We start from the raw sequence: 27,009 nt of genomic DNA, 5'->3' as shown, positions 1-27,009 counted from the left end.
GACTCTGCTGTGCTGCAGTCTGACATGGTGGATAGTTCATCAGCCTGTATGTCTTTTATTATTATCAGCCTTACAAAAAAATCTCGAGTTTAGGAGAAACAAAACAATAATTTTGCAATAATGTCACAACACGCTGGGTAAGAACATAATAAACCTTGTTATGATGGTCCTGGAATAGCAAGGAATCACTGAGCACGGTACACAAGAGCATTCATCCAGAATGCTTAAAACCATCCCATAGATAAAATGGAGTTTCAAACTCAAAGAGACTCACTAAGAACATTCAGCTGCATCTTTTGGGTCAAAACCTCCCATTGCAGCTTTGGGTCCAGACATTATGCCAGCACACAGTGACTCTGGGAGATCATGGAGCCATAGAATGTTTTGGGTGGAAGGGACCTTAAAGCCCACCCAGAGCCACCCCTGCCATGGCAGGGACACCTCCCACTGTCCCAGGCTGCTCCAAGCCCTGTCCAGTCTGGCCTTGGACACTGCCAGGGATCCAGGAGCAGCCACAGCTGCTCTGGGCACCTGTGCCAGGGCTTTTCCATCCTCACAGGCAGGAATTCCTTCCCAATATCCCATCTAACCCCTCCCTCTGTCACGTTGAAGCCATTCCCCTTGTTCTGTTCCTCCAGGTCCTTGTAAATAGTCTCTTTCCCTCCTTGCAGATCCCTGCTGAGGTGCAGACAGGCACAGCCCCACGAGCTGGCAGTGCAGAGGTTGATTTAACCTTGCTGACGCTCTCTGGGCCCTATATAATTTTATAGCACAAACATGCTCAGGGGACAGAACTTCAGCCCCTGGCTCTGCTTTGCTGCAGTCTCAGCCACTGCACGTCCCCACTGTGGCACCCCTGGGATTCCAGGAGTTCGGGGAGCCAGCAGGTGGGGGCTGAAAAGGGCATTTAGGACTTTATGGGAAGTTGTTGGACATGACCTTAGGAAGCGAAGGTGCTTAAGCACTGGCTCAAGTCTCCTGGAGAGGTGGTCCATGCCCAAGCCTGGGGCTACTGTACCAAAGGCACTTGGATCTTGGCTGGAAGTGGGGTTTCGAGCTAGAGCAGACACCCTCCACCACTGGGGAGTCCCTTTGAGCTTTTGAGGCTCGAAGTTCCCAGAAACAGAGCCCAGAACTCCGTTGTCCTTCCTCTGCCCTCCAGCAGTGCCTGTGGGTGGCACTTCCCTCCCAAGCGCTGAGCCTGCCACCCAAGCAGAGCCACAAGGAGCTGATGCAGACGAATTTCCCCATCACGAGGACCTCTCCAGCACAGAATAGTGTTCAGGGAGCTCTGCAGAGAGCTTCCAGGCTGGGTTATGCAGCAGCACTTCACTGCCACATCAGCAGAGCTCTCGGTGCCAGGGCTGCACGCACTGGGCGAATTGGCCTCTCCCCGAGCCTCAGGCCGGGCAGGCCCGGGGAGCCCGGCACAGCGAGGAGACAGAACCTGAGCAAGTGCCCACTGGGGTAACCTGATTAGTGACTGCTTCTCGAGCTCCTAATGGGGCGTGAAACGCCATCAGAGAGCTTTCTGCTTTTATCAAAATATTCCCTGTTTAAGCAGGAATTCACAAGTTGGAACCGGGGCCTGACGCAAATTGTCTGCGTGCATATGGTCTGGCAGGAGTGGGGAAACGTGGGGAATTCTGAACACACAACCTTCCAGAGCAGTGGTTTCTGTACACACAGCCTTCCAGAGCAGTGGTTTCTGTACACACAGCTTTCCAGAGCAGTGGTTTCTGTACACACAGCCTTCCAGAGCAGTGGTTTCTGTACACACAGCCTTCCAGAGCTGTGTTTTCTGAATACACAGCCTTCCAGAGCTGTGTTTTCTGTACATACAGCCTTCCAGAGTAGTGTTTTCTTTACATACAGCCTTCCAAAGCATTGGAACATTTCTAAATGTTCAAAAACTGGCAAAGTTATGAGGCCTAAATATTTTTGAGGCTTTTTGGCTTGGCCTGTAACTCCCAGGAAATGCTTCATAGTTTTATGTTATGTTACGTTACGTTACGTTGCGTTGCGTTGCGTTGTGTTATGTTATGTTATGTTATTTATACCCCAAACTCCCCAAGCATTCATTCCCTGAGCCTTGACTTTTACATTTTGATTCTGTTCAGGTTGGAAGCAGCACAGGATTAGCTCAGCTCATCAGGAACATCAGTTCAGGGTAGTTCACAAATAATTACATTTTAATGAATTCTAATCATTTGCAAACTGATTTTTATTTTGTCCTTTTATTAAGTAGGATGCAAAATCATGGATTTATCAACACAAAGAAATTCCTTATCTTGCCGCATGAGCAAATAATCTATTTTTGGGGTTAAATTTGTATTTTTGGGGGGTCCTAAGAGTTTTTGGTAGAGACAGAGCGCGTACTTTTCAACTTCCCTGTTTTACAGTAAACACATGATGAGAAAAAATACAACATATCAAGATGTCTGTGATAAGAACATAAGGAAGAGATTGAATTTGGGGCTCATTCATTTTTTTGTCATGTTCCTCAGAAAGAAGAATAAAATCAGCTCAGAGGAACATGGGAGAAATATAATCTTTGGATCACTGTTTTCATTTTCCTCCCAAGATTTAGGGAGGGGGTTCCCTGAGAATTTATATTTCTGCTGTAGACTCTGGTCTCTGTGGACTGCTGGTGCCCAAAGTACTCTCCTGTGCTCTCCCAAGGCAGAAATCCTGGCAAAATACTCCAGGATAATTTGCACCATGTAAAAAGTGAGTGACACCTCCTAAAGGATCACATTTGCACTTCAGGTCGAGCTGCTCACAGCTGTTCCATGCTGGGTTTTTCCAATGAGGTGCAGCACTGTCCTCAGGTCCCAGCCTGGCTCTGGATGACCATAAAATCACAGAATCTCCTGAGCACCCACAAGGATCACCCAGTCCAACCCTGGCCCTGCACAGACACCCCAGCAATCCCACCCTGGGCATCCCTGGCAGCGTTGTCTGCACAAATTTCCCCTGAATTAATGATGTTACACCTCTGGGAAGAAAACAAAGAGATGCTTTATGTGTCTTCAGGCACATTAACACACTGATTTTCGTGTCTTTGCAAGCATGCACAGCAGTGCTGAAGAAAAGCCTGATTTCTCAGAAGGGATCTTTCTCATGTTAGATATTCATCCATATAATTATTTTCTGGATTCAGGTTTTCTTCCCAGCTGTTCACCAGCTCCAAACTGATGACTACAAAATGAAAGGTAGTTCCTACTAAAAGATGTTTTCTGCTGCACGATAGGAAATCTCCTTGGAGAAATGCTTTGCTCCACCATCAGAAGGGCAAGAGCCTGGTGAGCCTTGTGCTTGTCCCCAGCTCTGTTCCTCTGTGGGGCCCTGGCACAGGGGACAGGCACAACTGGGACAGGGCAAGGCAGGAAGCCTCTCTAGCAGGGAAAGGACATTTGTCACCTTGAGCACTCAGGGCAGTGCTCAGGGCTTTGCTTAGTGGCCCTTGGGAGGCAGCAAGATGAGCAGAGCAGAGCAGATGCGTGCCAGGGGTTATATGAGAGGAGGTGAAATCCACCCAAAGCAGGAAAACCATCCCAAAACCATGGATCCAACAGCAAAGGAGAGCCAGTGTAGTGAGTGCCATGATGGGCAAGGTGGGGGAACAAAAGCCAGGAAGGGGCAAACAAGAGAAGCTGGGAAGAGATAATAATTGGTGCTCTAAGCAGCATATCGAATTCTCACCCAGACGATGGTGCTACAGAGGTCAAAAAAGGTCTACAAAGTTCTGAAAGGCAAGTGGGTGCCATGAAATAACACTAAAATGATACTAACTATCCCAAGTGAAAATTAATCCCTTAAAATAGATGGTCCCTTTGGAAAGAGATACATCCTAGGCTATGTCAACAATGCCATTACCCTGTGCCTGGGTAAGAAAGCTGCCAGTTTTACAAGAATTCGTGCCTGAGGAAAAGGAAACGCCAGGAAGATGTGGCCGAAGTTATTCTATGGGTCTCCAAGATAAAGTCCCAGCTGTGCCCAATGCCCACCTTGTCCCCAGCCCAGAGCACTGAGTGTCACCTCCAGACCTTCCTTGGACACCGCCAAACCTCCCTGGGCAGCTTTTCCGTGAAAAAATTCTTCCTCAAAATGATTAAAATTGAAAATATTCCAGCATATTGCTCCATTGCTTTGCTTAGACAACACTTCCAAGGGACTCACTCTTCCCACCTCTCCAAGGAGTGGCAGAGAAACCTCAGGAGCATCTTGGATCCCTGCAGGATCCAGGATATCTGTGAGCACACAATTTATCTCTTCCAAATGTGAACAGCTCTGCAAAGCCACTGTGTGAGCAGGATCCCTCTCCTCTGGCTTTCAGCACACCCAAAAAGAGAAAAAAAAAAACATTCTTGTGCCAGAGGCTGATTTTTCTTCCCCCTGCCGAGTCCACCCCAGGGTTTGCTTGGAGAGAAGTGCCCAATTTGCTGCATGTCTGAAAAGAAGCTGCATCCCTTCTGAAAAAGCCACTGTGTGTATCCACAAGGCAACAAGGAAAACTAAAAAAAAACAGGAAAGAGCAAACAACTTAATTTTTGCTTGAGCACCATATCTGCTTAGAAATATCTGGACCGGAATCACAGCACAAAATGCAATTTGAAGCAATTTTTCAGTGTTCAAGCTATTGAGTGAAATCCATGCTTACAACAAAAACCTCTTCAGAGAATTAAGTTTTATTTACCACTTAAAGCAACTCTCAGCTTGGACAGGTACTGGTGGCACTGTTCATATTTCTTAGGAGAGCAGTAGGAAAAATCACTACAATTCCACCCAGACAACCTGCAGCTACCAGTTTTCCACCAGGGCTGCACACCATTGATCTTGACAAATGTGTCCTGTCAAAGTGGCTTCTTTTTTCCCTCCCCAGACTTCCTTTGTGCTGATCCAGCCTCTAGGAAATGCCTCATCGGATCAAAGTTATCCCCATCAGATCAATCTGCAATTTATCCTTCGATTCTCTTGGACTAAGGAATCAGAAAATAGGAGGCATTGATTTAAATTGAAAACAAACCATCAAATTGATGATTTATTCAGGCATTAATCAAACATAACGAACTGGGCTTTTAGCAGATGAACACCCCCACAGCAGAATATACTTATTTATAACAAAATAAGTGTTTAAATGTGAGGACAGCAGACTTATGTTCATCTCTTAGCATACACACAAGAAGGAATAAACCAGGAGAGGGAATTGTAACCACATTTAGGCTGGAGGCAGCTGGGAGAATCCCAGCTTATTGATGGATATTGACAGGTGCCATTTTTCAGGAAAAGCACCATGTCCCACTGTTCTCATAATCCTGGCACAAATCTGTGGCTCCTGAAGGAACTTCTCAAAAACAGAGCTGAAAGTGGGACATGGGCAGGCCTTGGGTTGGGATTCCCTCCCTCCTCACTCCAGTCCCTTGGGCAGGGAGCGCAGTCACCAAGTGACCTGCTCCGCAATCATTTATTTTTGAAAATCCACTAAAATTTAAATTTAAAAAGTGACATTTCAGTGCTTAAAACTACATCAGGCCAGACAGTGCTAAGCCACCCAGTGCAGGGTTCAGGAGAAGGATGGATATTCTCTAGAGGCTCATTAAATGTTTAATTGCCTGCTTGGATTTTTATTTGTTTATTTAACCATTATTTTTTCCTCTCTTTGTAGACAGGCTTGGGGGAGGAGGATAATGTGTCTGCACATTGCAAAAGCACTTGTGGCCAGCTTCTGTCTGAAGCTTCTCCTCTCAGAGTTTCCCCACAATGCTCTCCTTTGTACAACAAACAACTCCAGCACATTTCCCAAACCTGAGTGACTCAAGAAAACCCACAAAACAGTAAAAACAAAGCTTAGAGGAAGAAAAAAAAAAAAAAAAGAGAGATCTTCATAGCTCATAGGATTGAGATATATAAATAGGGGTTTAATCTTCTAGGCATGAATAAAACTTCCATTTTTTCAGTTTCTGTGTGGCTGAAGCACAGGGAACAGCAAACGGCTTCCTGGGTCAGCTTCCTAGGGAAAAACCACCCCTGCGTTCACATTGTGCTGGATTTTCAACAGGGGAAGGTTCCCAGCTTCTTTCTGAGCTTATTTTAGGAAATACATAAAGCAAAGAAGAACAAAGTGTCCCAACCAGCATCTTATACTGTGACAAGGGAAAAAATAAAAGGGCAAGGGAGGAATTTTTTAGGATGCCCTGAACCTGAACACCTCTGAAAGCCCCATGAGCCAGGGGCATGAATGAAGGCAAACAGCCTGATTTGTGTTCTCCTTTCTCTAAGGGCTCCCTGTAGGAACAGCCTGCCAGAGAAATTGTTGGGAAGCTCAAGAATCCACCCCACTGCAACTGCCCTGATGTGGGGCTAAATCCCAAACAGGGCACCAGAAATCTCCTAAATTTACCCTAAGGGAAAGAAAGCTGGATTGGGTGAGGAACCTGCTCCCTGGCTCACTGTCCTTGAGCCTGGGAATCAAAAATGAAAATACACAGAGGCTTCTGTCTCTTTCAGCCCTCATGTACCTCCTCCTAAGGGAGACAGAAACTTCTGAGAAATCAGAATGAGCTATTGGACAAATGGGTCTGCGCAGTGAAGGGTTATTTCTGTTTCCAGTAAAGAAACAGTACAGGGTTGTTTCTATTTCCAGCACAGGGTTATTTCTGTTTCCAATAAAGGGCTATTTCTATTTCCAGTACAGGGTTATTCCTGTTTCCAATAGGTAGAAATGAAGCAACTCCCCAGTGTTTTGTCTCTAACTACCCTGTGCTGACGTGGGTCAAGGCCACCCAGTGACACAGGAATCTCCATTTCCATTGATTTGCAATCTTTACACCATGAAGGGATAGAAACTGGACGCTGTTGGATTTCACTGCAGGTTTGAATTGCATTTCACATTTGCTTCTTTGAGGAGTGTGTGCCTGGCCAGCCCCTTGCTCAGCAGACAACCTGTTAGGGCTTCTCCAACAGATATTAAGCATCTTTATCAGCGTCCCAAGTGGGGGAATAAAAACAGGGATTGGAGTGGAGCCAGGGAAGTGTTCCCTTCTCACAGCCTGGGCTATCCTGCAGTGATTTACTGACACCTCCTTTGGTCTGAGTGTGCTCATCCAAGCAACTGCGTCCTTACAGCCCTCTGGGAACAGGCACAGAGAAACATGGAATATTTCCTGCTTCTCAGAGGGCAGAAAAGCCAGGTTTTTCAGGGAAGTGAAAGGCAGGGAAGTAAAGGTGATTTTACCACCCATGGTTTAGTGGTGGGCTGGGCAGTGCTGGGTTAGGGGTTGAACCTGATTCTTTCAGAGACCTTTCCCAAACTGAATAATTCTGCGATTCTTTGGCACACAGCAGTGGATGTCCCCAGTGTGTGTGTGTGTGTGCATTCCTCAGGGAATTTGCTCTTTGCTATGCTGTCCTCCCACCCTGGGGAAAAAGGAACCCCCATCACTCATTCCCTGATTCACCATTCCAGTTCTCTTGTCAGGAAAGAAAGGAGCGCTCGCCCCTCACTGGGGCTGTAAAATGCAGTTTCAAACACCTAATCCTTTGGGACTAGGTACATAATCGACTGTCAGGAATCTTTCCATATAAATTCCTCCTGCTATTATCCCTCTTCCCCAAAAAACCCCACAACAACAAATCCAAGAATCGCTTCCTGATGTGGCTTTCAGGATTTAAAGAACTGCTCTTCTTTTTATGTAAAAAAATGGATTCTCAGCAGCTCTGCAGTTGTCAGAATTCCTGCATGGGAATTAAAAGCAATGGCATTGGTAAATATTCATATAGCTGGATAGGACTGGACAACCACAAAGTCCCTGCATCTTTTTTATGTAGGTGCATAAATACCCATTACAGCACTATCTGAGGACAAACACAGAGAGCCAGAGTCCCACTTTTCTTTCTCACAGAGTGACCAAACCCCTTCAGATCAGGAAAATGCAGAGAGCTCCAGAAAACAGAGTGTTGAATGAAAGGCAGGGGGTTGTTTTTGAGGGAAACCTTGCCTGGCAGGTGGGACAGCCCACTTGGAGAAGAGGGAAGGAATTCTGTGTGGGCTGCAAAGCCTGGTGTCATTCCTGATGTCCTGATTCACACATGGAAAATGAGCACTTCTTTTACCTTGGTGGGTGACCTTCAAGGGCTGTGGCCAAAAATCTACAAAGCCAAGGAGAGACTTCACCTCACTCTGGAAACTCTGGGAAGGGTGACTTTTTTGGGAGATCAGGAGATGCTGCTCCTCTCAGGACATCCTTTTCTGGCAAAGGGAGGAGAGAGAGCACAACCAAAAGCACAGATGCACACCCCAAGTTGTGAAATTCCTGCTGCTGTTGTTTAACCTTGGAATCCCCCTTCAGGACCAAAAAATTCCCATTAGGATGACTCCAGAAGGAAAAGCAACCCCCCTCTGTTCTCTTAGCTGGTTCTTTCCTTCCCTCTCAGCAGAGAGGTTTAACCACAACTAAAATTGGGGTCCGAATTAATAATGAGGGGAACGGAGCCTCCCAGCCTTTGGGGATGGAACAGCCAACAGATGGAACAAAGCAGAGAAAATGGGATGCAGATACATAAAATAGCAAGAGGGATGCAGGCAGAAGATTATCCTCTCCAGCTGATCCTTTTCATTTGTGTGGATACAGGCAGATGCTTGGAGAAATGGGAAAGCACCGAATTTGAAAGGGATAAAAGAAAATGCAGTTTGATACAAGGGATAATTAACTCGGGGAATGTGTGGCTGCAAGGTGATCCTGAGAGCTGAGGGTTCAGGGGATTCAGGAAAGGAGGAAGCTCGGGGAGAGTGAGAACAGCTCCGATTACATCAGATAAGATTAAATGCAGAATTCACGCTCCTTGGTAATGGGTAAAACACCAGAGGGTGAGGAGCTGAGAATGAGCTTTCTTGAGGGATATCTTTCCACAATACTCCATTACAGGTTTTCTAATTTCATCCTTTCAAACCTCTAACACTGAACACTTGTTTGACATTGAAAACTGAAATGAAAAAGCTCTGGAGGATGCTCATATTGTAATGCCTCTGATTTATGTAACCATTTCTGGGAAGTGCATATTCTCTGAAAACAAACTGCCTGAGCGTGGAGGTAAAACTGCATTTCAGTATTTACCTGGGTAAAATTAACCTTCTGTTTCTGAGCCAACAGTGAATCTGGTCTGTGCCCTGGGGCCCACTTGCAGCCCCTTGGCCAGGGTGTGTGACCTCAGCCTCCCCCCAGGACCTCATAAGAGAGGAGCCCCCATGAAACCCGTGTTCACTCACCCTGACACCCTGCAAATCACCTCTGGCTCCCAGGAACGTGGCAGGCCTCTCGAGAACTGCACAAGCCACCTTTGACTGAGCATCTGAGTCTGCAGCGCCTCTGTCCCAGGTGTGTGCTCGGGGCAGGAGTTTCTGGCATCGCATGGGATGCACCTGGCACTTCCACCACAGGCCAGAGAAATATTTGTGGCTGAGCAGAAATAACCCAGAAATAGCCCAGCAGGTTCCAGCTCAGAGGGGATGCCCATTTGCTGTGATTTATCCACCTGCTGCAGAGGATAAACACTGATGCCATCACGATTGCCCCTTGTAAAGATCCTGTCATCTGCAGCAAGCCGTCTGTTCCAGCTGCCGCAAGGCAGTGAAGCCCTGCAAGGCGACTGTAAGTGACAGGAGCTGCCCTGTCTGGCACTGCCACTCACCTCAGTTCTAATCCTTCCAAAGGCAGGAAACTCTCTGTTTTCCTCAGAGTTGGGCCACAGCTTTTCTTCACCCTGGCAAGAAACGCTGAACGCCTTTGAGTTCCAAGGTATCCCGGAAAGGGAAACGGAGAAATCCTCCTGGTTTCTGCCTTGGAGGTTTTCAGAGCACATCTCCATGAGTTCCCACTGCAGTGTTCTCTCAAGTTTGGGGCACAGCAAATTGTGCCAGGATAAGAGAAGAGTGTTTGAGAATTTCCTGACAGTTCTGGCACTAAATCCCACACCTTTTAATCTGTTAAGCGTGCTGTGTGCTGGAAAGCACTGGAGTTCCACTGGAAACCAGGCACAAACACAGTCCCACGTATTTAAGATTATCATCAACCTGCCAATTCCCTCTTATCTGAGACTTTTTACCTTCTATCTCCTTCTCTTTATCCCCTTTGTGTGCCGGTGCTTGAGCCCATGATGACAGGAGATCTCAAGCCTGCAGTTCAGAGCTACTGCAGGACTCCCATCCTGAATCCCAGAAAAAACAGCACCTCCAGAAGGGGAGAGGGAAATTCTCTCTTCTATTTCGTGCTCATCATCCCCAGCAGATGGGTGCAAACTGAGCTCTAGGGAGGATTCAGATCCCACTTTGGGAATAACCAGCACCAGTGCACGCCTGAGCTGCCCGTGCTCAGATCCTGGGACAGGTTTGCCTCTAATGAAGAGAGCTGAGCTCCTGATGCTCCAGGAGTTGCTGTCCAAGCTCTTCCCAGGCAGCAGGGAAGGAAGGGGGTGTTGCTGTAGTTCTGCATGACTCAGATGGAAGCAGCACCACACCTTAACCCTGCAGGAAGGAGGATCCCCACACACCTAATCTTCAGCAAAAGCACAAGCTTCATGTGCAACTTTGGTTCTGATTCTACATCTTCAGAGAGTGCAGAATGGGAAAACCGGCCTTTTGGCTGTTCTAGGACAAGTTAATTCATGCGCAAGGTTAATCCAAACACTTTAAGTGCCTTTTCCAGACAGATTTTCTAGGGAAAATTATCCGTGCACATTTAGAGATTGATTCTGGAGAGTTTTGTTTTCTTTGAATATTCACTAGGCATGAATACAAAGGGGATTTTCTACTTTGTAGCACACCTCTCTGAGCCTTTTTTATTTCACTTTGGCTCTGTCCAAGCAGGGATGTGCCAGCAGTTCTTCAGCTAAGTCCAGGCTTTGGGAATAGTGGGGGCTGCCCACTGCCCCCTTTCCTCCTCTGCTGCTGCTGCCCTGTGCAGGCTGATGGATTCCCCACCTCCGAGGCTCCCCACTTTGGGCTCCTCCTCTCCCACTCTCACTTCTCTGAGCAGTTGTGCCAGATGATGTTTAAATATGACCCTTTTAATCAGGTTACTCAGTGTAATACGAGCGAAATGGTGAAGAGATGGATGCTGTTACTGCATTCCCTATTTTTATCTCCATTGATTCTCCCATGTCTCTCATGAATCACCCTCCTGAAGAAGTGACAGGTTTATGTCAGCCACAACGGGGCTGTAACAATATTAGCTCCAGCACGAATTCAGCATGACACCAGAACTGTGTCATGCTTGACCCTGTTTGATATATTTGTGTACAGAACCGGCAGCTCTGTGCTGAGCTGCACTGAGCAGGGACACAATCTTTCCTAATAATACCTTTCTTCTATCTAAAGAAAGGTTTGTGCTTTTACTGCTGACTGCCCTGGCATGGGAAATAATAATAATAATAATAATAATAATAATAATAATAATAATAATAATAATAATAATAATAATAATAATAATAATAATAATAATAATAATAATAATAATAATAATAATAATAATAGCAATAATAATAACAATAACAATAATCATCATCAACAACAACGTTATTTCTAGAGACTGTGGCTAAAAGACATTCCAGCTTCTTCATTCCATCCTAGCTGGAATAACTCACACCCAACAGCACTGGTTCTTCCTACAAGCCAGGGAATTTTGGTGTCCTTTCCCTGCCTCTGCTGTGGTAAGAAAGGCAGGGCAGAGAGAAGGAAACCTTTGCAGAAGTGGGAAACCTTGGCAAAATCAGTGGCTGGAGATAAAAAAATAGGAGGAGGTCTTTTCCTGCTGATTTCCTCAAACTGAGGGAATACAGAACCTTCATTTGCAGTTTGGATGAGCTGCAGTAAATTGCCCAACTGTTCTCTTCTGCCAGAATAATGCACTTGCCAGAACCTCATCACTATAAACTGCTGCAGCTCCATTGACTCTGGCACAGGCAGAGCTAAAGGAGTCTTTGGGTCATTTGTTCTTTTTTTTTTTTTTTTGGAGAAAAAGTGTTCTGCCACTTAAGACAAAGGGCAGGGAGCCAGAAGAGATGATTTTGTACCCAATTTTCTCACAGATTTTCTCTAAGCACTCACAGATAAGAGCGAGGGCTTGGATTTGAAAGAAGTTTTGCAGTTAAATTTGCTGAATTTAAAGCTCCCATCACTGAAGTTTCCTGGAGAAGCTGGATGTGAATTCATTGAGCTCTGCCTGTGGCCAATGAGGTTTTTAACAAGGTGACTCCCATGGGACAAGGACCAAGTTTTGGCTCTTTTAAAGCCTGTGCCCCCTTTCTTTAGCACTGCCACAGTTAAAAGTGATTTTAAATATGAGGCATGAGCTCGTTGGCACATCTTTCCTTAGTGGGGATTGAGCCTCCTTGTAAGAACTGCCATAAAATACACTCTTGGTGTTGCAAACAGATGAGTGCAGACATAAAAGTCTGGAATTTTAGCATTAATTAAAGCTCCCCAGCAAAGTTTGCTCCGCATCTCCTAAATTACCTTATTTAAATACTTTGAACCCCCCAGTTCTCACTGTGCAGATGCTCCGGTACCACAGAGCAGCTCAGCCCCAGATGAAAGCTTCACACTCTTCTTATTAGGGACTTGCTGAAAGTCATCAACTCCAATAAACATGCCAGGGAAAGAGCAGCTCTCAATTGTTCCTAATTGTGGAGGGGTGACGGCCTCCCAAGGGCTCTTTCACTGCCTCTCCTCGCCAGGACACAAGGACAAAACCTGGATGGAAAAGCTGGGTCAGGATTAAGACAGAGAGATGGTTCAATGGCTACTGCCATGGGCAAAGCAGGCTCAGCTGGGGCAACACTAATTTAATTTTTTTCCAATGGAAATAGGTTTGGGTAGCGAGAAACAAAACAAATTAAAGCACCACCTTTCCCCGGGCTAAGCTTCACACCTCCCCTGCCTGAGCAGCACAGAGGTGATGGGGGGCCCGGGGCAGCTCCTCTCTGCCACCCCTTCCTGCTCAGTCCTGCAGAGATTCCTGCAGCAGCTCCCTGAAATCCTCTCTGGGCAGAGTGGGAAAGGTGGGATCTCCTCATGTTCGCTCAAGGACCTGTAGAAATCGATTAGCACACGAGTCATCCTAAAGCAGCAGCTGTCACACCGAGCGGGGGGAATTAAAGGCTGAGGAGGGAAGGAGAGAATTGTTCTTCCTCGTTATCTTGCCGTGCAAGGTATTTCAGTACACCCTGGAAAACCGGGTGAGCTCCTGTCTGTGGAGCAGCCTGATTCCCACACAGGTAATCAGGGAACCTGCAGCCACCCCATCAGTGCACAGCATTTCCCCTCTGCTCTGCCCCAGCTCACCCAGCTGAGCCCACCCTGCCGCTGCCCGGAGCCCTCCCGATGGACAGCCAGGACAAGGGGCCCTGGAGCCACTGGGAACTCTGCATGCAGCTGTGCCAGCTGTGCCAGCTGTGCCAGGGGCCACCTCTGCCTCCTCTTCATTGCTGCTGCTCCCCAACTCCCTGCTCCTGAGAGAAGGGAAGCACGAGAGAAAATGGTCCTGTGCCCCCCCTGTGGAGCTGCTGAGGAGCACACAGACGATCAGGGAATGCCAGAGTGGGCTGGGCTGGAAGGGACCTTAAAGCCCATCCCATCCCATCCCATCCCATCCCATCCCATCCCATCCCATCCCATCCCATCCCATCCCATCCCATCCCATCCCATCCCATCCCATCCCCTGCCATGGCAGGGACACTTCCACTGTGCCAGGCTGCTCCAAGCCCTGTCCAACCTGGCCTTGGACCCTGCCAGGGATCCAGGGACAGCCACAGCTTCTGGGGAAATTCCATTCATGCCAGGGTCTCACCACTCCCACAGGGAACAATTCCCAATATCCCATCTAGCCCTGCCCTCTGGCAGTGGGAAGCTGTTCCCTGTGTCCTGGCACTCCAGGCTCTTTTCCAAAGTCTCTCTCCATCTTTCCTGCAGGCTCCCTTCAGGCATTGCAAGGCCACAGTGAGGTCACCCCAAAGGCCTGTGTCCAGGCTGAGCAATCCCAACCTTGCCAGCAGAGCTGCTCCATCCCTCTGCCCATCCTGGTGTCCCCTCTGGGCTGGCTCCAGCAGCTCCAGGTGCTCCCTGTGCTGGGCCCCAGGGTTGGGGCAGCTCTGCAGAGGGATCTGGGCTGGGTGGGAGTGGGGAGCTCAGATGTGGCCATGGGGAGCCCAGATGTGGCCATGGGGAGCCCAGAAATGGCCATGGAGAGCCCAGAAGTGGCCATGGGGAGCCCAGAAATGGCCATGGGGAGCCCAGATGTGGCCATGGGGAGCCCTTCTCACCCTCTGAGCACCAGGACGTGCCCAGCTCAGCATTGTGCTGCAGTTTCCAGCCAGCAGCACTGGGGGCTGCTGCGTTCTTTGGCTTTTGTGGGCACCTATGGGAGACCAGGCACTAAATTCAGCTCCAAAAGAGGCAACAAAACTGTTCCCACACTGGATCCCATTGATGCTGTGTATTTTTAAAGGAGGCACCCACTCAGCTCTCTCCCAGGGGTGTGTGTCAGGCACAAAGCAAGCAAAGCCAGGCTGGGATCTCCCCATGCTGGAGAGCTCAGAGGACAGGGCTGGAGGCAGGAATTCAGCCTGGGTGGGAGCTGCTGCAAGCAATGGTTTATTTAAAAATGGTTTATTTAAAAATCCACGTCCCTGGGGTGTGTAAAGGGAAGGGCTGCACATAGCACAGGGTACATTTCCCTAGCTACCTCTCCCTCACAGCAGCTGGGATGTCTGCATGTCAGCAGAGGGATTGCAGCTCCCCAGAGCACTTGCTGTGCAGGGCACATCCCACCCTCACTCCATCTGCAGATGCCTTTAATGTCAGGACAGGCTCAGCCCCTGGGAGCTGCCTGTGCCTGATGGGGAAGGAAAGGCTTGGGCAGCAAAGTGAGAGCCAGCCACGCTGGGGCACGACAGGCTCTTCATTTCAGAGAGAAAAATCTCCATTCTTCAGAAAACACTGCTCAAAAATTTAATCTTCATTCAGCTCAATGGAGCAGCCTCATCATTTACAGCAGCAGATAAAGCTGGGAGATGTAATGTGAAATATCTGAAGCAGTTCTCCCTGTGATTTAAAATGCACCTTGGGCAGCAGAGCCTGAACTCCCCTCGGTGTGTGTTTCTGGCAGATAAGTAAACAATTTGGAACTTTCTGAGATAGTCACAGTCAGGGAAGAGGGAGCTCACATTAAACTGCAGCTGCAGTGCCCCACTGATAAGGTTTTGGGGTGGTTTGGCACAGCTGAAAGGAAGTGGCGCCGGAAGAATAAAAAGCTTTTTGTGTACAAGTTGTTGGATCAGAGATAGCGAGAAGAAAGACATCATTTTTCCAGAACTCTGGAAGTGGCCTCGGTGGCAGGGGCGCAGCTCAGGCATGGAGCAGGTGACAGGGCAGCTGAGGAGGGAAGGGGCAGCAGGGACAGGCTGGGAAGCTCAGAGGACATTTCTGGCTGTGTTCCACATGGGGACAGAGAACTGGATTCAAACCTTTTCTATAAACACGTAAGATTAAAAAGTGAAAGCCCAGAGGATGGAGAAACACCACACTAATGTTGACTGAGCAACTCCAAAATCCCGCTTCTGTCACCCAGCTGTGCACCAATTCCACCAGATTCCTGCCTCCTTTACTGCAGCCTTTTGCTGTGGCATTTTGCATTTGATATTTGCAAGTTCAGGCAAATAACTGGGGGGTTCAGCACCCTGTGAGGCCATTTTGCTGGGAATCACAGAACATGCTGAGCTGGAAGGGCTCCATGGGGAGCATCCAGTCCGACTGCTGCCCTTGCACTGACACCCAGGAGCCCAAACACTCCCTGCACTCACACAGGCTTGGAGCTGCTTGGCACAAACCCAGTTTATCACACCAAACACGTCTGAACAATTCTGAGTGAAAACAGCCCAGCAGTGACTCCACGTCCTTCTTGTGCCCTGTATTTACTCATTCCTCTCCCATTCCAACAGGCTGGGAAGGATCATCTCTTTGATTTTAAAGGCATTTCCTATTCTCTTTCTGAATTCTAAGATGAAGAAAAGCAACCAAAACCAAAGGAAAACAAAAATATTTCAGTCAGAAATTGTAATTCCTTCTCCAAATTTCAGGGAGGAATTCTGATGTGGCTTATTTGTGGTTTGCTTAACAGCTCTTGGTGGTTTTTGCTGCGTTATTCCCTGTGACCAGCTGAGCTGTGACCCACTGCTCAGGTTATTCACGGGGCATCTCAAGTGCCCAGCCCCAGCGTTTTCAGTCCCTGGAAAAGTGTAGGACAGCTCCAAACCTGACCTAACTCCCAACCAGGCTCCTGTGTGACAGTGGCACGGTCAAAGGAAGTTTTGAGTCTGCTCTGACTGCTGATAGGCACAGCTCTGCCTGATCCTGGCTCACACGGCTCCCATTAATCCCCTGGAGCTGTGCCAGGGAAATTTGGATTCATTGGCAGTTCCTGGAAAATGAAGTGACTGTTACTCCTGAAATTCCTCCCTTTCCCCTTCCCTCATCCACAACCTTTGTGAGAATGGCTGTGACCCAGGACGCTCAGGAGAAAGCTCCTTGTGCCACAGCAAGGAGTTCTAAAACGGATTTGCTTTTATTGGATTTTCTCCTGAGTGTGAGTGCAGAAAGGGTTATTTTTGGGGAAGCAAGAGCTCTGTTTTTGGGGTTGTTTTCCCTCTGGGTGTTTACATGTCAGTGCATCCAGTTTCCAGTTCTCCAGATCTTCACCAGGAGGTGAAAGCCGAGGGCTGTGAGCATTGAGCTGAGCCTTTCCCAAAGCCACAGCCCACCCCAGCCAGCCTGGCTGGAGCAGTGCACGAGCACACGTGCAGCTTTGGTGTAGACTTCAGGATTTGGAGGCACATCCCCCATCCCTGTGGGTGCTCCAAAAGCCTCTGCTTGGATCCTGCTGGGAGCAGAAGAGGGAAGCCCTGTGCTGGAACAGGCACGATGTAAGAGAACAAGTCAGGGTAATTCTGTGTTTGCCAGTGAGCTACAGACCAGTAAAATCCTTCCTTACCTTCGTTCCCAAAGTGCACAATACCCTTCTGGAAAGGGCTCCAAACTCAAAACACTGCTGCTGTGTCCAAAATACAGAGGCCCTGTGTGCCATAGTGGAGAAGTCTGTGGAAATGTCAAAATGGGGGGAAAAATTTGCACTGTAAGACCCCAAAAGCCCAAATTTCCGTGGATTTGCCTTCTAATTGTACATCCAAGCATTTCAGGTGTAGAAGTTTTTCTTCTCAGCACTGTCTGGCCAAACCACACTAAACCTGACTTCTCCAATCCAGAACAACCTGTCAGGGCTTTGCTCCTTCCCTCTCCCCACAGGAGGGGGATAACAAACTGGTATCTTCAAACAGTTCTTCTTTTCTTACAGCTGCCAGATGTTATCCTTCTAAAACAGATTTTTTTCCCCCAAAACTCTTGGATGAAGAGCACAGCTGAATGTCTGTCCCTGCTGGTTGTGCCCCGAGCACGTGGAACTGAGCAGCCTGTGTTATTTCCAGCGCTCTGAGAGGCTCTGGCTGTGTTTTACCATGTCTGAAGCAGTGCTGCCCCAGCTGAGAGCCAGAGCAGAGCCCAGGAGCTGTGCTGAAGCTCTCAGTGGGATGTCTCCAGTGCCCCAGCCTGAGGATTTGTGCTGTTTGCTCACCCAAACTCTGCGTTTTGGGAGGTGTCTCTGCTCTCTGTCACTTCCGTGCAGGGAGGCTCCACCAGGACCCTGGCGGCACCAGGAGGGGGCTGCTCCTGGAGCCCTGCCAGAACCTGTGTGCTGCAAACATAATTTTTTGAATTTGCCTTGATCTAGGCCAGGTTTGGGTGTGCAGAGCCGGGGGCAGGACGTGGGAACAGTCTCAGTGCTAAAAGAATTTATAACTCTCCTCTCTTAAACTTGTGTAGTCTGAAAGCTCAAAGCAGGAAAAAAAACCAAAACTAAACAACCCAACTGGGAGGTGTGATTGCAAAAAGCCTGATGGACTGAGAGAAGAAGCTCAAAACTGAGCCTTTGACACCAATTCTGCCTCTTTGGCCATAGAACTGATTCTCATTTCCCATGCCATTTTGTGCCACCCTAACTTAGTGAAGCTCTAAGGGTATTTAAGGAACCTTCTGCACTGTCAGAGGAATTTAAAAAAAAGAAAAGGAAAGAAAAGAAGTTACTTTAACAGCCCTATCAGATACTGGCTCCTGTAGCTGAGGTGAAAACAATGCCAGCGTGGAATAATGAAGCTGTTTTAATTTGGAATTTTGATTTTGTCCTGAGAAAGCAAATTCATGGTTTGAGAGCTCATCATTTCCTGGAAAATACCCTATAACCTTCAGCAGGGAGAGAGAGGGAAGGGTAATAACCTCCCACTGCAAAGCTTGCCGAAGATCATAAACTCATTACTGCAAACTAAAATCTAAAGTCAACCCAAACTAGGACAGACTGGGCTTGCTGCTCACAGCCCCAAAGCTGTGCAGTAAAAGTAATCAGTTCTGGGATGGGATTTGTTTCTTTTGCTGCAGTACAATCTATAGTTTAGTTGGTCAAATCAAGCCTTTCTGAGAAAAGAAGATTAGAGGCAGTTGTTCAAAGTATTGAGGGGGGAGCAGGATTTAAGCTTTATTACTGACCAGGACATACAAACAGACTGTAATGAAAAAACAGCATTGGGATTGTACTTCCAGCCCAAATGGAAAATGTTGAGAGAGGACAGGGCCATATGGAGGAGCTTAGAGCTGCTGAGGGAAACGCCCCGTGAGTTGGGTGCTGTGGGGAACTCAGGGGAGTTACAGCTGGTCACCACACCTGAACACTACACACGGGCTGCTCGGCAAGAGAGAAGCTCTGGGGAACCGCTTTTCATCCTGTTTGTAAGGAAGGTTCCTCCTGCCCAAAGCACCTGACGCCAAACTCTCCTCCCTGGGCGGAATTTGGGCGATCCTGTCGCTGCCAGGACTCCATGGAGCCTGGGAGCCGCTCCTGGGGTCACACAAGGCAGGCTCCCATGTCCCTCCTGGAGGGGAAAATCCCATGTGGGTGAGGGGGAAGCCAGGAATTGCCCCACCAGTTCCCATCCCATGGTCCAGTGGCTGCTCAGAGACAGCGAGGGGACTCGCCACGCTCACCGCCGAGCCCCCAGGAAATACAGCACTGCTACGCTTCTCTTGGACTTCATCACGCGTTTTTTGGGGTTTTTCTCTCCCTCAGCCCTGCCTAAACCAGCCCAACTCTGGTCCAAGCTGGACAAAGCTGGCCTGCCTGGCTCAGTTTGCCTTTCCTGGCCTCGGGACCCCTGCTGCTCCCCTTTGGGGACAGGGGGCACAGGACACTGCACGCTTCGGTTTTTGTTAAACCCTGGCTGGCTCTGCAAACTCACCTGCAGTATGGCATATTTGGGGCTATCCTGCACCTTTCCAGCTCACCTACCCCCTGCCCAAGGAGGTATTTAGGGTGTTCTGATGAGGGAGACCCAACCTGCTGGTTTTTGGAGCCCCCTGGCAGTTTCCCCAAAGCCCAAGTAGCCCTTTCCCCCTCGCCAGCACAGCCACTCACCAAGGGAGGCAGCAGCAGTTCCCTTGCTGAGGGGCTGCAGAGCATCTTGCACCAGCCTTTTTTTAGGGATTTTTAACTCAATTACCCATTTGAAGCCAGCCAAACATTGCCCTGCCTCTCACTTGTACAGTGCTCTCAAATCCAGCAAGGAGGGAGAGGCGTGAAAATCAAATTTTGGATGCTTTGGTAACAATCCTTTAGAAATATTTGCAGCAAAATAGTTTTCTCTAAGTGTACAATAAGGAAAATTTGGTATCACAAAGAACTGATAAACCTCTGAGCATTCAGAGTCTAGTGAAAAAGAATTTATTTAATGTTTTATCATCCAGTGAGAAAAATGCAGCTTCACTTCCTATAATATCATAAAATAGAATAATTTGTAGACGTCTAGTAAGAAATTCTGTAAATGAACATTTTTCATGATGTTCAAATATGAGAAGAGACTTTCCAGGAAGGATTTTTGCCATTTCACGCTGATGAAGCTCAGATGTGTGTTAGTATCATTCCCTTCACAAACAAAATCTCAAGAAGAGTTCACAAACAGTAGCAGATTTGCAGAGAAATTAATGAGGTTCCTGTCTTCATCATTCTCGTGAGGGGAAAATGGCAATTTCACACAGGAAAAGAACTCACAGCTTTAGCCCTGCTTGGGGAAATCCAACAGAGATTTTGAAATCTATATTGAAAATTTCAAGTTATTAGAAATTGATATTTATGGCTGACTTGCATGTGTTTGGTTTAAATCTGCTATTTCTCAGTTGGAGATAAATGTTATGGGGCTAATCCTGGATTGTGGAAAACACAATTCACTGAATATGGGAATTTTGCTGGAGTAAGGAGTAAATCAGTGCAAAAGACGAACCCTTACGTAAATATTCCATTTACAGAAACACACAAAATACTGAAAACCCTTTTTCGTTTCTATCTCCTCACCCCGAGCAATTCCTACAAACCCTGTAACCTGGCCATTTGTTCATTTCCAGGAACTGGTAATTTCAGAGACAATTCCAAGATTCATCCAAGCAACTTCCTCTCTGTTTTGGGTAACTCCAGTGCTTTGTTAATAACTTGCTGTTCTAACCCAGAATGGAGCTCAGGTGACAAGCATCTGTAAATTTTCACAAAGTATCACTCAGTTTTACCCTTCTAACCTATTCAGAATCTGTAATGCATGTCCAGGAAGGAGAGTTCTGCATCCAGCACTAACAAATGGATTACTCTGTTGCTGCTGAGATGTCTTTGGAAGCTGTTTCTGCACCTGAGCATCTGCTCCAGTTCATTACTATTCTTCCTTGGAGATCATTTATTATATACAAGTGCCACAAGTAGCATAGATAAGAAGGATTTGGTGTAAAAACTGAAAATTCCTTGGAATTCAACAAAATATATTGGGGTGGTGAACTTTAAGTACACTTTTATGTAATACAGTCTGGTGGGTAATGTGCAGATAAAGATGATATTTTCCTGGGCAGCCCCATTAGCTCGTGTGTCAGGGGAAAAGCTTTTGAACAGCAGTGAGGAAGAAATACCCAGTAAGACACCAATATTTTATTTTATTATTGAAACTTAAAACTTTATCTTATCTCAAAATCCATTACTTTTATCCTAATGAGTCAGTTTTACTGTCACATTGCCGTCCCTCATTTTCCCTTTAGAGAGCTGGAAAAGGAGTTCTTTGTCAGATGCTGAGGAATAACTAGAATTCATATCACTCACACGTCCTTTCTCAACTAATTAAACACCAGCAAGACAACCCATTCATTTCTATTACAAGCCAGGAAACAAATATTAATAAAAAATAAATCTGAAAGCTCCCTGACAGTGGCAAATGCAATTAAACTCTCGGGGTATGGATCCAAGTGCCTCACCGTCATACGGCAGCGCTTTTCTTCCCTTAATTAACTAAAACACGGGGAAGGCAATCTGATGGCTTAATGGCACTTCCTTCGCTGTCAGAAAGGCTTGGGGATGATTTTATGATGTTATCACAAAGAGATTTGGAGGAGTTGCTGCCATTACTCCTCTCTGCCACCTCCAGGAGTGACAGATTCCGCGGAGAAACTTTGCCGCTGTTAACGGATGGGAAGGATTAATATTTTATAACATCATTACTTTATCGGCAGCATAAGCACGGCAGTAAGAGTGCACTCAATGTTTTATGCATTGCCAGCCCCGGAACACACCCGGAGCATCGATTTCCCTCTGCACGGGTGCGATTGAAAGGGGAGCACTTTGTCAGCTTTATGGCTCTTTCTGTCCTGGCGGCAGTGACGGCGTTTTTGTGCATTTCCAGAGCATCCCGCTGGTGTCTGCGCTTCAAGGATTTGGACACGGCTTTCTTCCCCGGGTTCCGCTGGGGGAGATTTCCCTGAATTCCCCCGTGTTTGTGGCACGGCTCCCCTGCAGGGGTGAGCAGGGAACAGCGAGGCGCACCTGAACCCCCTGGGAAAGGGGAGCGCACCCCGGACGGGGACAGCCGGGAGCTGAGGGAAGATCCCAGCGCCTCCAAGGGCCGAGCCCTCCCTTCCTGTAAATGTTCCGGGCACCGGGAACCTTCCCGTGGTGTTTCAGGGAGCGCCGCTCTGGGGGAGCTCCGTGGGGTTAAGGCTGGCCGGGTCAAAAAGCATCGATCTTTAGCGCCTTTGGGAATTGCGGGATGCTCTCCCCAGCGCCATAAATAGCTTCTTTGCGGGTTTTATTTTTGTTTTTCTTTTTTATTTTGTTTATTTCCTCCCCCCGCAATGTGCAGTGTTTGCCAAGCGAAAGAGAGATAGACAGAAACAGCGGCGTGCCAGGTTCTGCCTACATCTTTCCCACAGTCTCTCCTAACCCCGAACTCTTCCGATACTTTGCATTCACCGTCTCACTTGACTGACACAAGAAACCCACTGTAGGAAGAGAGGCTTCCTGCGAGCCGAGCCCTGTTTCCATGGTGCGGAGTTTTCTACTTTATAAGAAATAAATTCCCGTTTCCAGGAGTTTTCCGCACAGCCCCGCGGACCTGCCCGTGCCCGGGGGCAAACGCGTCCCGCATCCCCCGCAGGTGCCCTCCGGAACCACAGCCCTGCGTTCCGAGCCGCCACACTCCGCACCCCTCGGCACAGATTTTAGGGTCACCGGACCCTTCCTGCGGTGGGGACAGAGGTACCCGCTCGGTTTTGGGGGCTCCTCGCACCGTGCCCCGCGGAGCGCCCGGAGCCGACACCCCTCAGGCTCCGGGGATGCTCGGCCGGGATCCCCGCGCCCAACTTCCCTGGCCCCGCTCACCGGGGCCAACTTTGGGCAGCGACCCCGCGGACCTCCGGCAGCACAGCATCCCTGAGCACCCCGATCATCCTGAGCATCCCCGAGCACCCCGAGCATCCTGAGCATCCTGAGCACCCCGAGCACCTCTGAGCATCCCAGAACATCCCCGAGCACCCCGAGCATCCTGAGCATCCCCGAGCACCCCGAGCATCCTGAGCATCCCCGAGCACCCCTGAACATCCCTGAGCACCCCGAACATCCCTGAACATCCCCGAGCATCCTGAACATGCCCGAGCACCCCTGAACATCCCTGAGCACTCCAAACATCCCTGAACATCCCCGAGCATCCCTGAGCATCCCCGAGCACCCCTGAACATCCCCGAGCACCCCGAGCATCCCAGAACATCCCTGAACATCACCGGGCATCCCGAGCATCCCAGAACATCCCTGAACATCCCCGAGAACCCCGAGCATCCCGAGCATCCCAGAACATCCCCGAGCACCCCGAGCATCCCGAGCATCTTGAACATCCCTGAACATCCCCGAGCATCCCCGAGCACCCCTAAACATCCTCGAGAAGCCCGAGCATCCCCGGCTCGGGAGCGGCGGCTGCGAGCTCCCCGCGGCCCGGGAGATGCCCGGAGCCCCCTCCCGGCCCCGCCGCGCCCCGGCGGCACTCACCGATCCGCAGCACCTGCTGTGCGCTCCGGGGCAGCCCCGCCGCGGCGCAGAGCAGCAGCAGCAGGAGCCCCCCGCCGCCGCCCGGGGCCGCTCGGCGGGGCCAGCTCGGGCCGAGGCCGCTCGCCATGCTCAGTTCATGCCGGCTACCCCCGGGCGGGCCGGCTCCGAGCCGCTCCGCGCCCGCCCATGGCGCGGGGGCTCCACGCTGCCGCCGCTGCCCGCGCCCCCCGCGCCCGAGGGACGGAGGGACGGAGGGAGGGAGGGATGGAGGGAGGGATGGAGCGGGAGGATCCTCCCGCGGGGCGGCCCCGGGCGGGGCCAGGCGGCTCCGGGCTCCGCGGGCACGGGGATACGAGCGCGCACACGCGAGGAGCTGTCCCGGGGCTCGGGGACAGGGACAGGGACAGGGACAGGGACAGAGTTGTCCCTGTCACCGTTCCTCCAGCCCCCGTGGCTCTCTCCCCGCAGCCCCTCCTTGGAGCTGCAGAAGCTTTTCCCTCTGTGCCCTCCAGCCCCGCAGCTCCTGGGTTTTTGGAGGGGTGTCCTGTGCAGGGTGGCTCTGTCCCCGTGCCTGTCCCCAAGCACTACAGGAGCCTCAGCAAGGGGACAGCAGGTCTGGGGCCAGGTGTCCACAAAGTGATGGATCCTCCAGGCCAATACTGAACTCTCAGCCACGGGATTGCAATGTCCCCTGGCCTTGGCCTGGCCACCAGAGCGCTTTCCCCTGGTGAATTGGAGCTCTCAAGTGATTTTTAAAATCTGCTTTTTGAAGGCTCATTGAAACTCAGAGTGCTTCACCATAAAGCAAACATATGGGTCCTGAGCTGCTCTGAAAAAAGAAAACACCACCAGAGGAGAATGACTCCCACCTAGCAACAGGACTAAAATTGCATAGCTGAGATCCAAAACTGAAATAATTTAGATTTGTTTACTTAGTATTCCTCTCCAGCCTGCCTGACTATTGTTGCAGAAATTAACTCCTCCGAGCAGCGGCAGCACACGCTGTGGTGCCACGGGAAGGAAAACATCCACATTATGTCTCCCAATCAGCCTCAAATGGATCTGGAAAGTGCTGCCTCCTGTTCACAGAGCAGTCCAGGCTGTGCAGGGGTTCCCAGCGCTGAGATTCCCAGCTGGAGCCCAACTTTGTGTTTCCCAGGAGTGTTTTGGGCAGTGCTTTCCCCTTTAACTCCTCTGTGGGATGCAGCACAAGTTGCGAATGGCTGGTCCTCATATTAAATATCACTTCTCTGTTACACTGTGGCGGTCAAGCCATAAATTGAGGTGTAATTAAGCAAAAGTGCTGCTAAATTTAAGTTTTGTTAGGCTTTAGGCCTCTTTCCTTTTCATCCTTGTTTGCACTCTTTTCACACATATCCCCCCTCTAGGATGTTTCCATTCATTTCTGCTTTGATTGCCTGGGTTTTGTTTGGTTTGGTTGTTGCTTGCTTTCGTTGTTGTGCCTTTGTTGTCCTTTGTAAGTAGGGTGAATCTTGCCAACAAATCTGTTGTGCTTTGCACTTTGATGTTAAATCTGGCTTTTCCTCATACCTTTGAATTTTTGAGCACTCTCAAGCACAGTCACTTGGGTCAGAGCCCCACTTTGTGTTTCTCAGGTGTGTTTGGGTGTTCAGAGCCCCACTTTGTGTTTCTCAGGCCTGGTTTGGGTTCACCAGTCTTTATTCTTGTTCCACAAGATGGAATTCCAGTTGCATATAATGTGTGATTATTGCACAAATTGCAGTTTATATAATGCTGTTGGCTGATAGCTAAAACGTTGCCTGATATCAGGGCCTCATGATTTAATTTAGGATGTAAAACACCTTCTTCCCACTCTGTCTCCTTCCAGAATTCTGGTTTGAGTTTGGAAGCAGCTATAAAATCAGAAAAACAAGTGTGTTCAAATGTGTAGGGAAATGTGAAAGTTTAAATAAAAAGAAGCAAACAACCAAATCCTGGAAATTTTCTCAATTTCTCTGTCAAGTTCTGAGAAATTTTAACTCTGGTGCCCTCAGGACTTTAACCAGACCCTGCCCAGTTTAAGGTACAACAGAATATTTTTGTAAGTTTTTACCTTCTCCCTTTAACTACACCAAACCACCCCTGAATTCCATGTGTATGAGGAGGCAAAATTCCTTTTTAAACTCAAAAATGTTAAGACCCAAGTACTTTTTCTGGAGCACCATAACACATAAGAAGGCAAATACAAATGAAAGGATTGCTGTGATCCCAGCAAGTTTAATCACCCCATTTTAAAAAGCTCTATTTGGCTGAAGTGCTGCCTTTATGTCTCCAGACCCATTAATGCAGCCCCTTTTCACTAAAAATACTGCAGTGAAGCTCAGAACAAACCAGCTCTGGCCTCCCCCACTGGCCCAGGGTAGCATCAATGTGCAGAATTGTCTCTCCCTGCATTGGGGGGACTTTTCTGCCCCACAAAATTCAGCTTAAAGGCACAAATAACCCACGACTCCAGCACAAGCCACTGCAAACTGTTCTCAGCCAGGGCCTTGCTGCCTTTTTTCTTTCTACAATGTATGAGAAAAGCCAGAGACTTTTGGAAAAGAAAGCCCCCTGTATCCACGCAAGAATTCTGGCACTCCCACACCCCAGAAGGGACTGCTGTGAAATTCTGCTTAGTCACACTTGCAGGAACCTGGGAAGCTCCACAACAGGAGTGGGAGCCTCCAACTTCTGACCAGGGGCAGGGTTTCTGCTCCAAGGAGCTCTTTCCATAGCTCCTTTTTACAGGAGTGACAAATAACTCCCAAACCTTTGAGCAGATAATAAGGAGGGGAGAAGAATGAATTGAATATTTTTTATTCCACTGCTCTGTTTTCCCAGTGCATCTTTCTCTTTTCTGCCATTAGTTGTTATTAATTATGACTGTCCCAAATCTCTGCCAGCATTCATTTCAATGTGTCCTAACTCATTTTTCTCCTTCCACACTTACTTCAGGAGAGTGACTTAAATGTCAACAAGAGAGTATTTCACCTTATTAACTTTGTTAACCTTGGTCCTGGCATTGTAGACCCTTTTCCACCGCTCCACGGGTGTGGGGCAGGATTTTGGAAAACGCTCCACTGCTTAAGAACAACTAAAAGTTTGCTCACAAGGAGGAATGTTTCAATTTAAACATGTGTAATACATGTTTTGATAGCCTGTATCATCATTTACATAGCACCTGGCAAAACTAAACCCACAGACAGCTGCAGCTTTTGGGTTTAAATCTCTGCATTCTAGGGATGAGTGTGGATGTTTTGTCTCTCCCTTGGCACTTGCATGATCTATTTTATGTACCCACACAAAATAAAATATCTCATAAAAACAATAGATGGGGCTTTGAGTGTGTGTATAAACAGGTTTAAATTTAGGTGTCAGCACACAACTGAAAGGATACTTAGAATATTTTAAGATCTATAGCTTTCACCTATATAAAATGTAATCTGTGTATATATTACATAGAAATGTGTCCCTTTAATCCCCTTGTTAGCATTCAGGAACACATAATCACAGA

At 48.5% G+C, this 27,009-nt stretch overlaps 1 protein-coding gene across 1 annotated transcript in view; it reads right to left on the bottom strand.

The window, feature by feature from the left end:
* Positions 1 to 23,619, bottom strand: part of LOC131582114 (glutamate receptor ionotropic, kainate 1) — a 105,329-nt gene extending 81,710 nt beyond the window's left edge. Inside the window, exon 1 of the mRNA XM_058844986.1 lies at positions 23,493 to 23,619. Within this exon, the coding sequence (XP_058700969.1) occupies positions 23,493 to 23,619 (127 nt within the window). The remainder of the gene's footprint in view (positions 1 to 23,492) is intronic.
* Positions 23,620 to 27,009: the final 3,390 nt, after the last annotated feature.

Source organism: Poecile atricapillus, chromosome 1 (assembly GCF_030490865.1).
Source record: "Poecile atricapillus isolate bPoeAtr1 chromosome 1, bPoeAtr1.hap1, whole genome shotgun sequence".
NCBI lineage: Eukaryota > Metazoa > Chordata > Aves > Passeriformes > Paridae > Poecile > Poecile atricapillus.
Note: the sequence above shows the minus strand (reverse complement) of the source record. Positions and strands in the feature narration are given on the sequence as shown.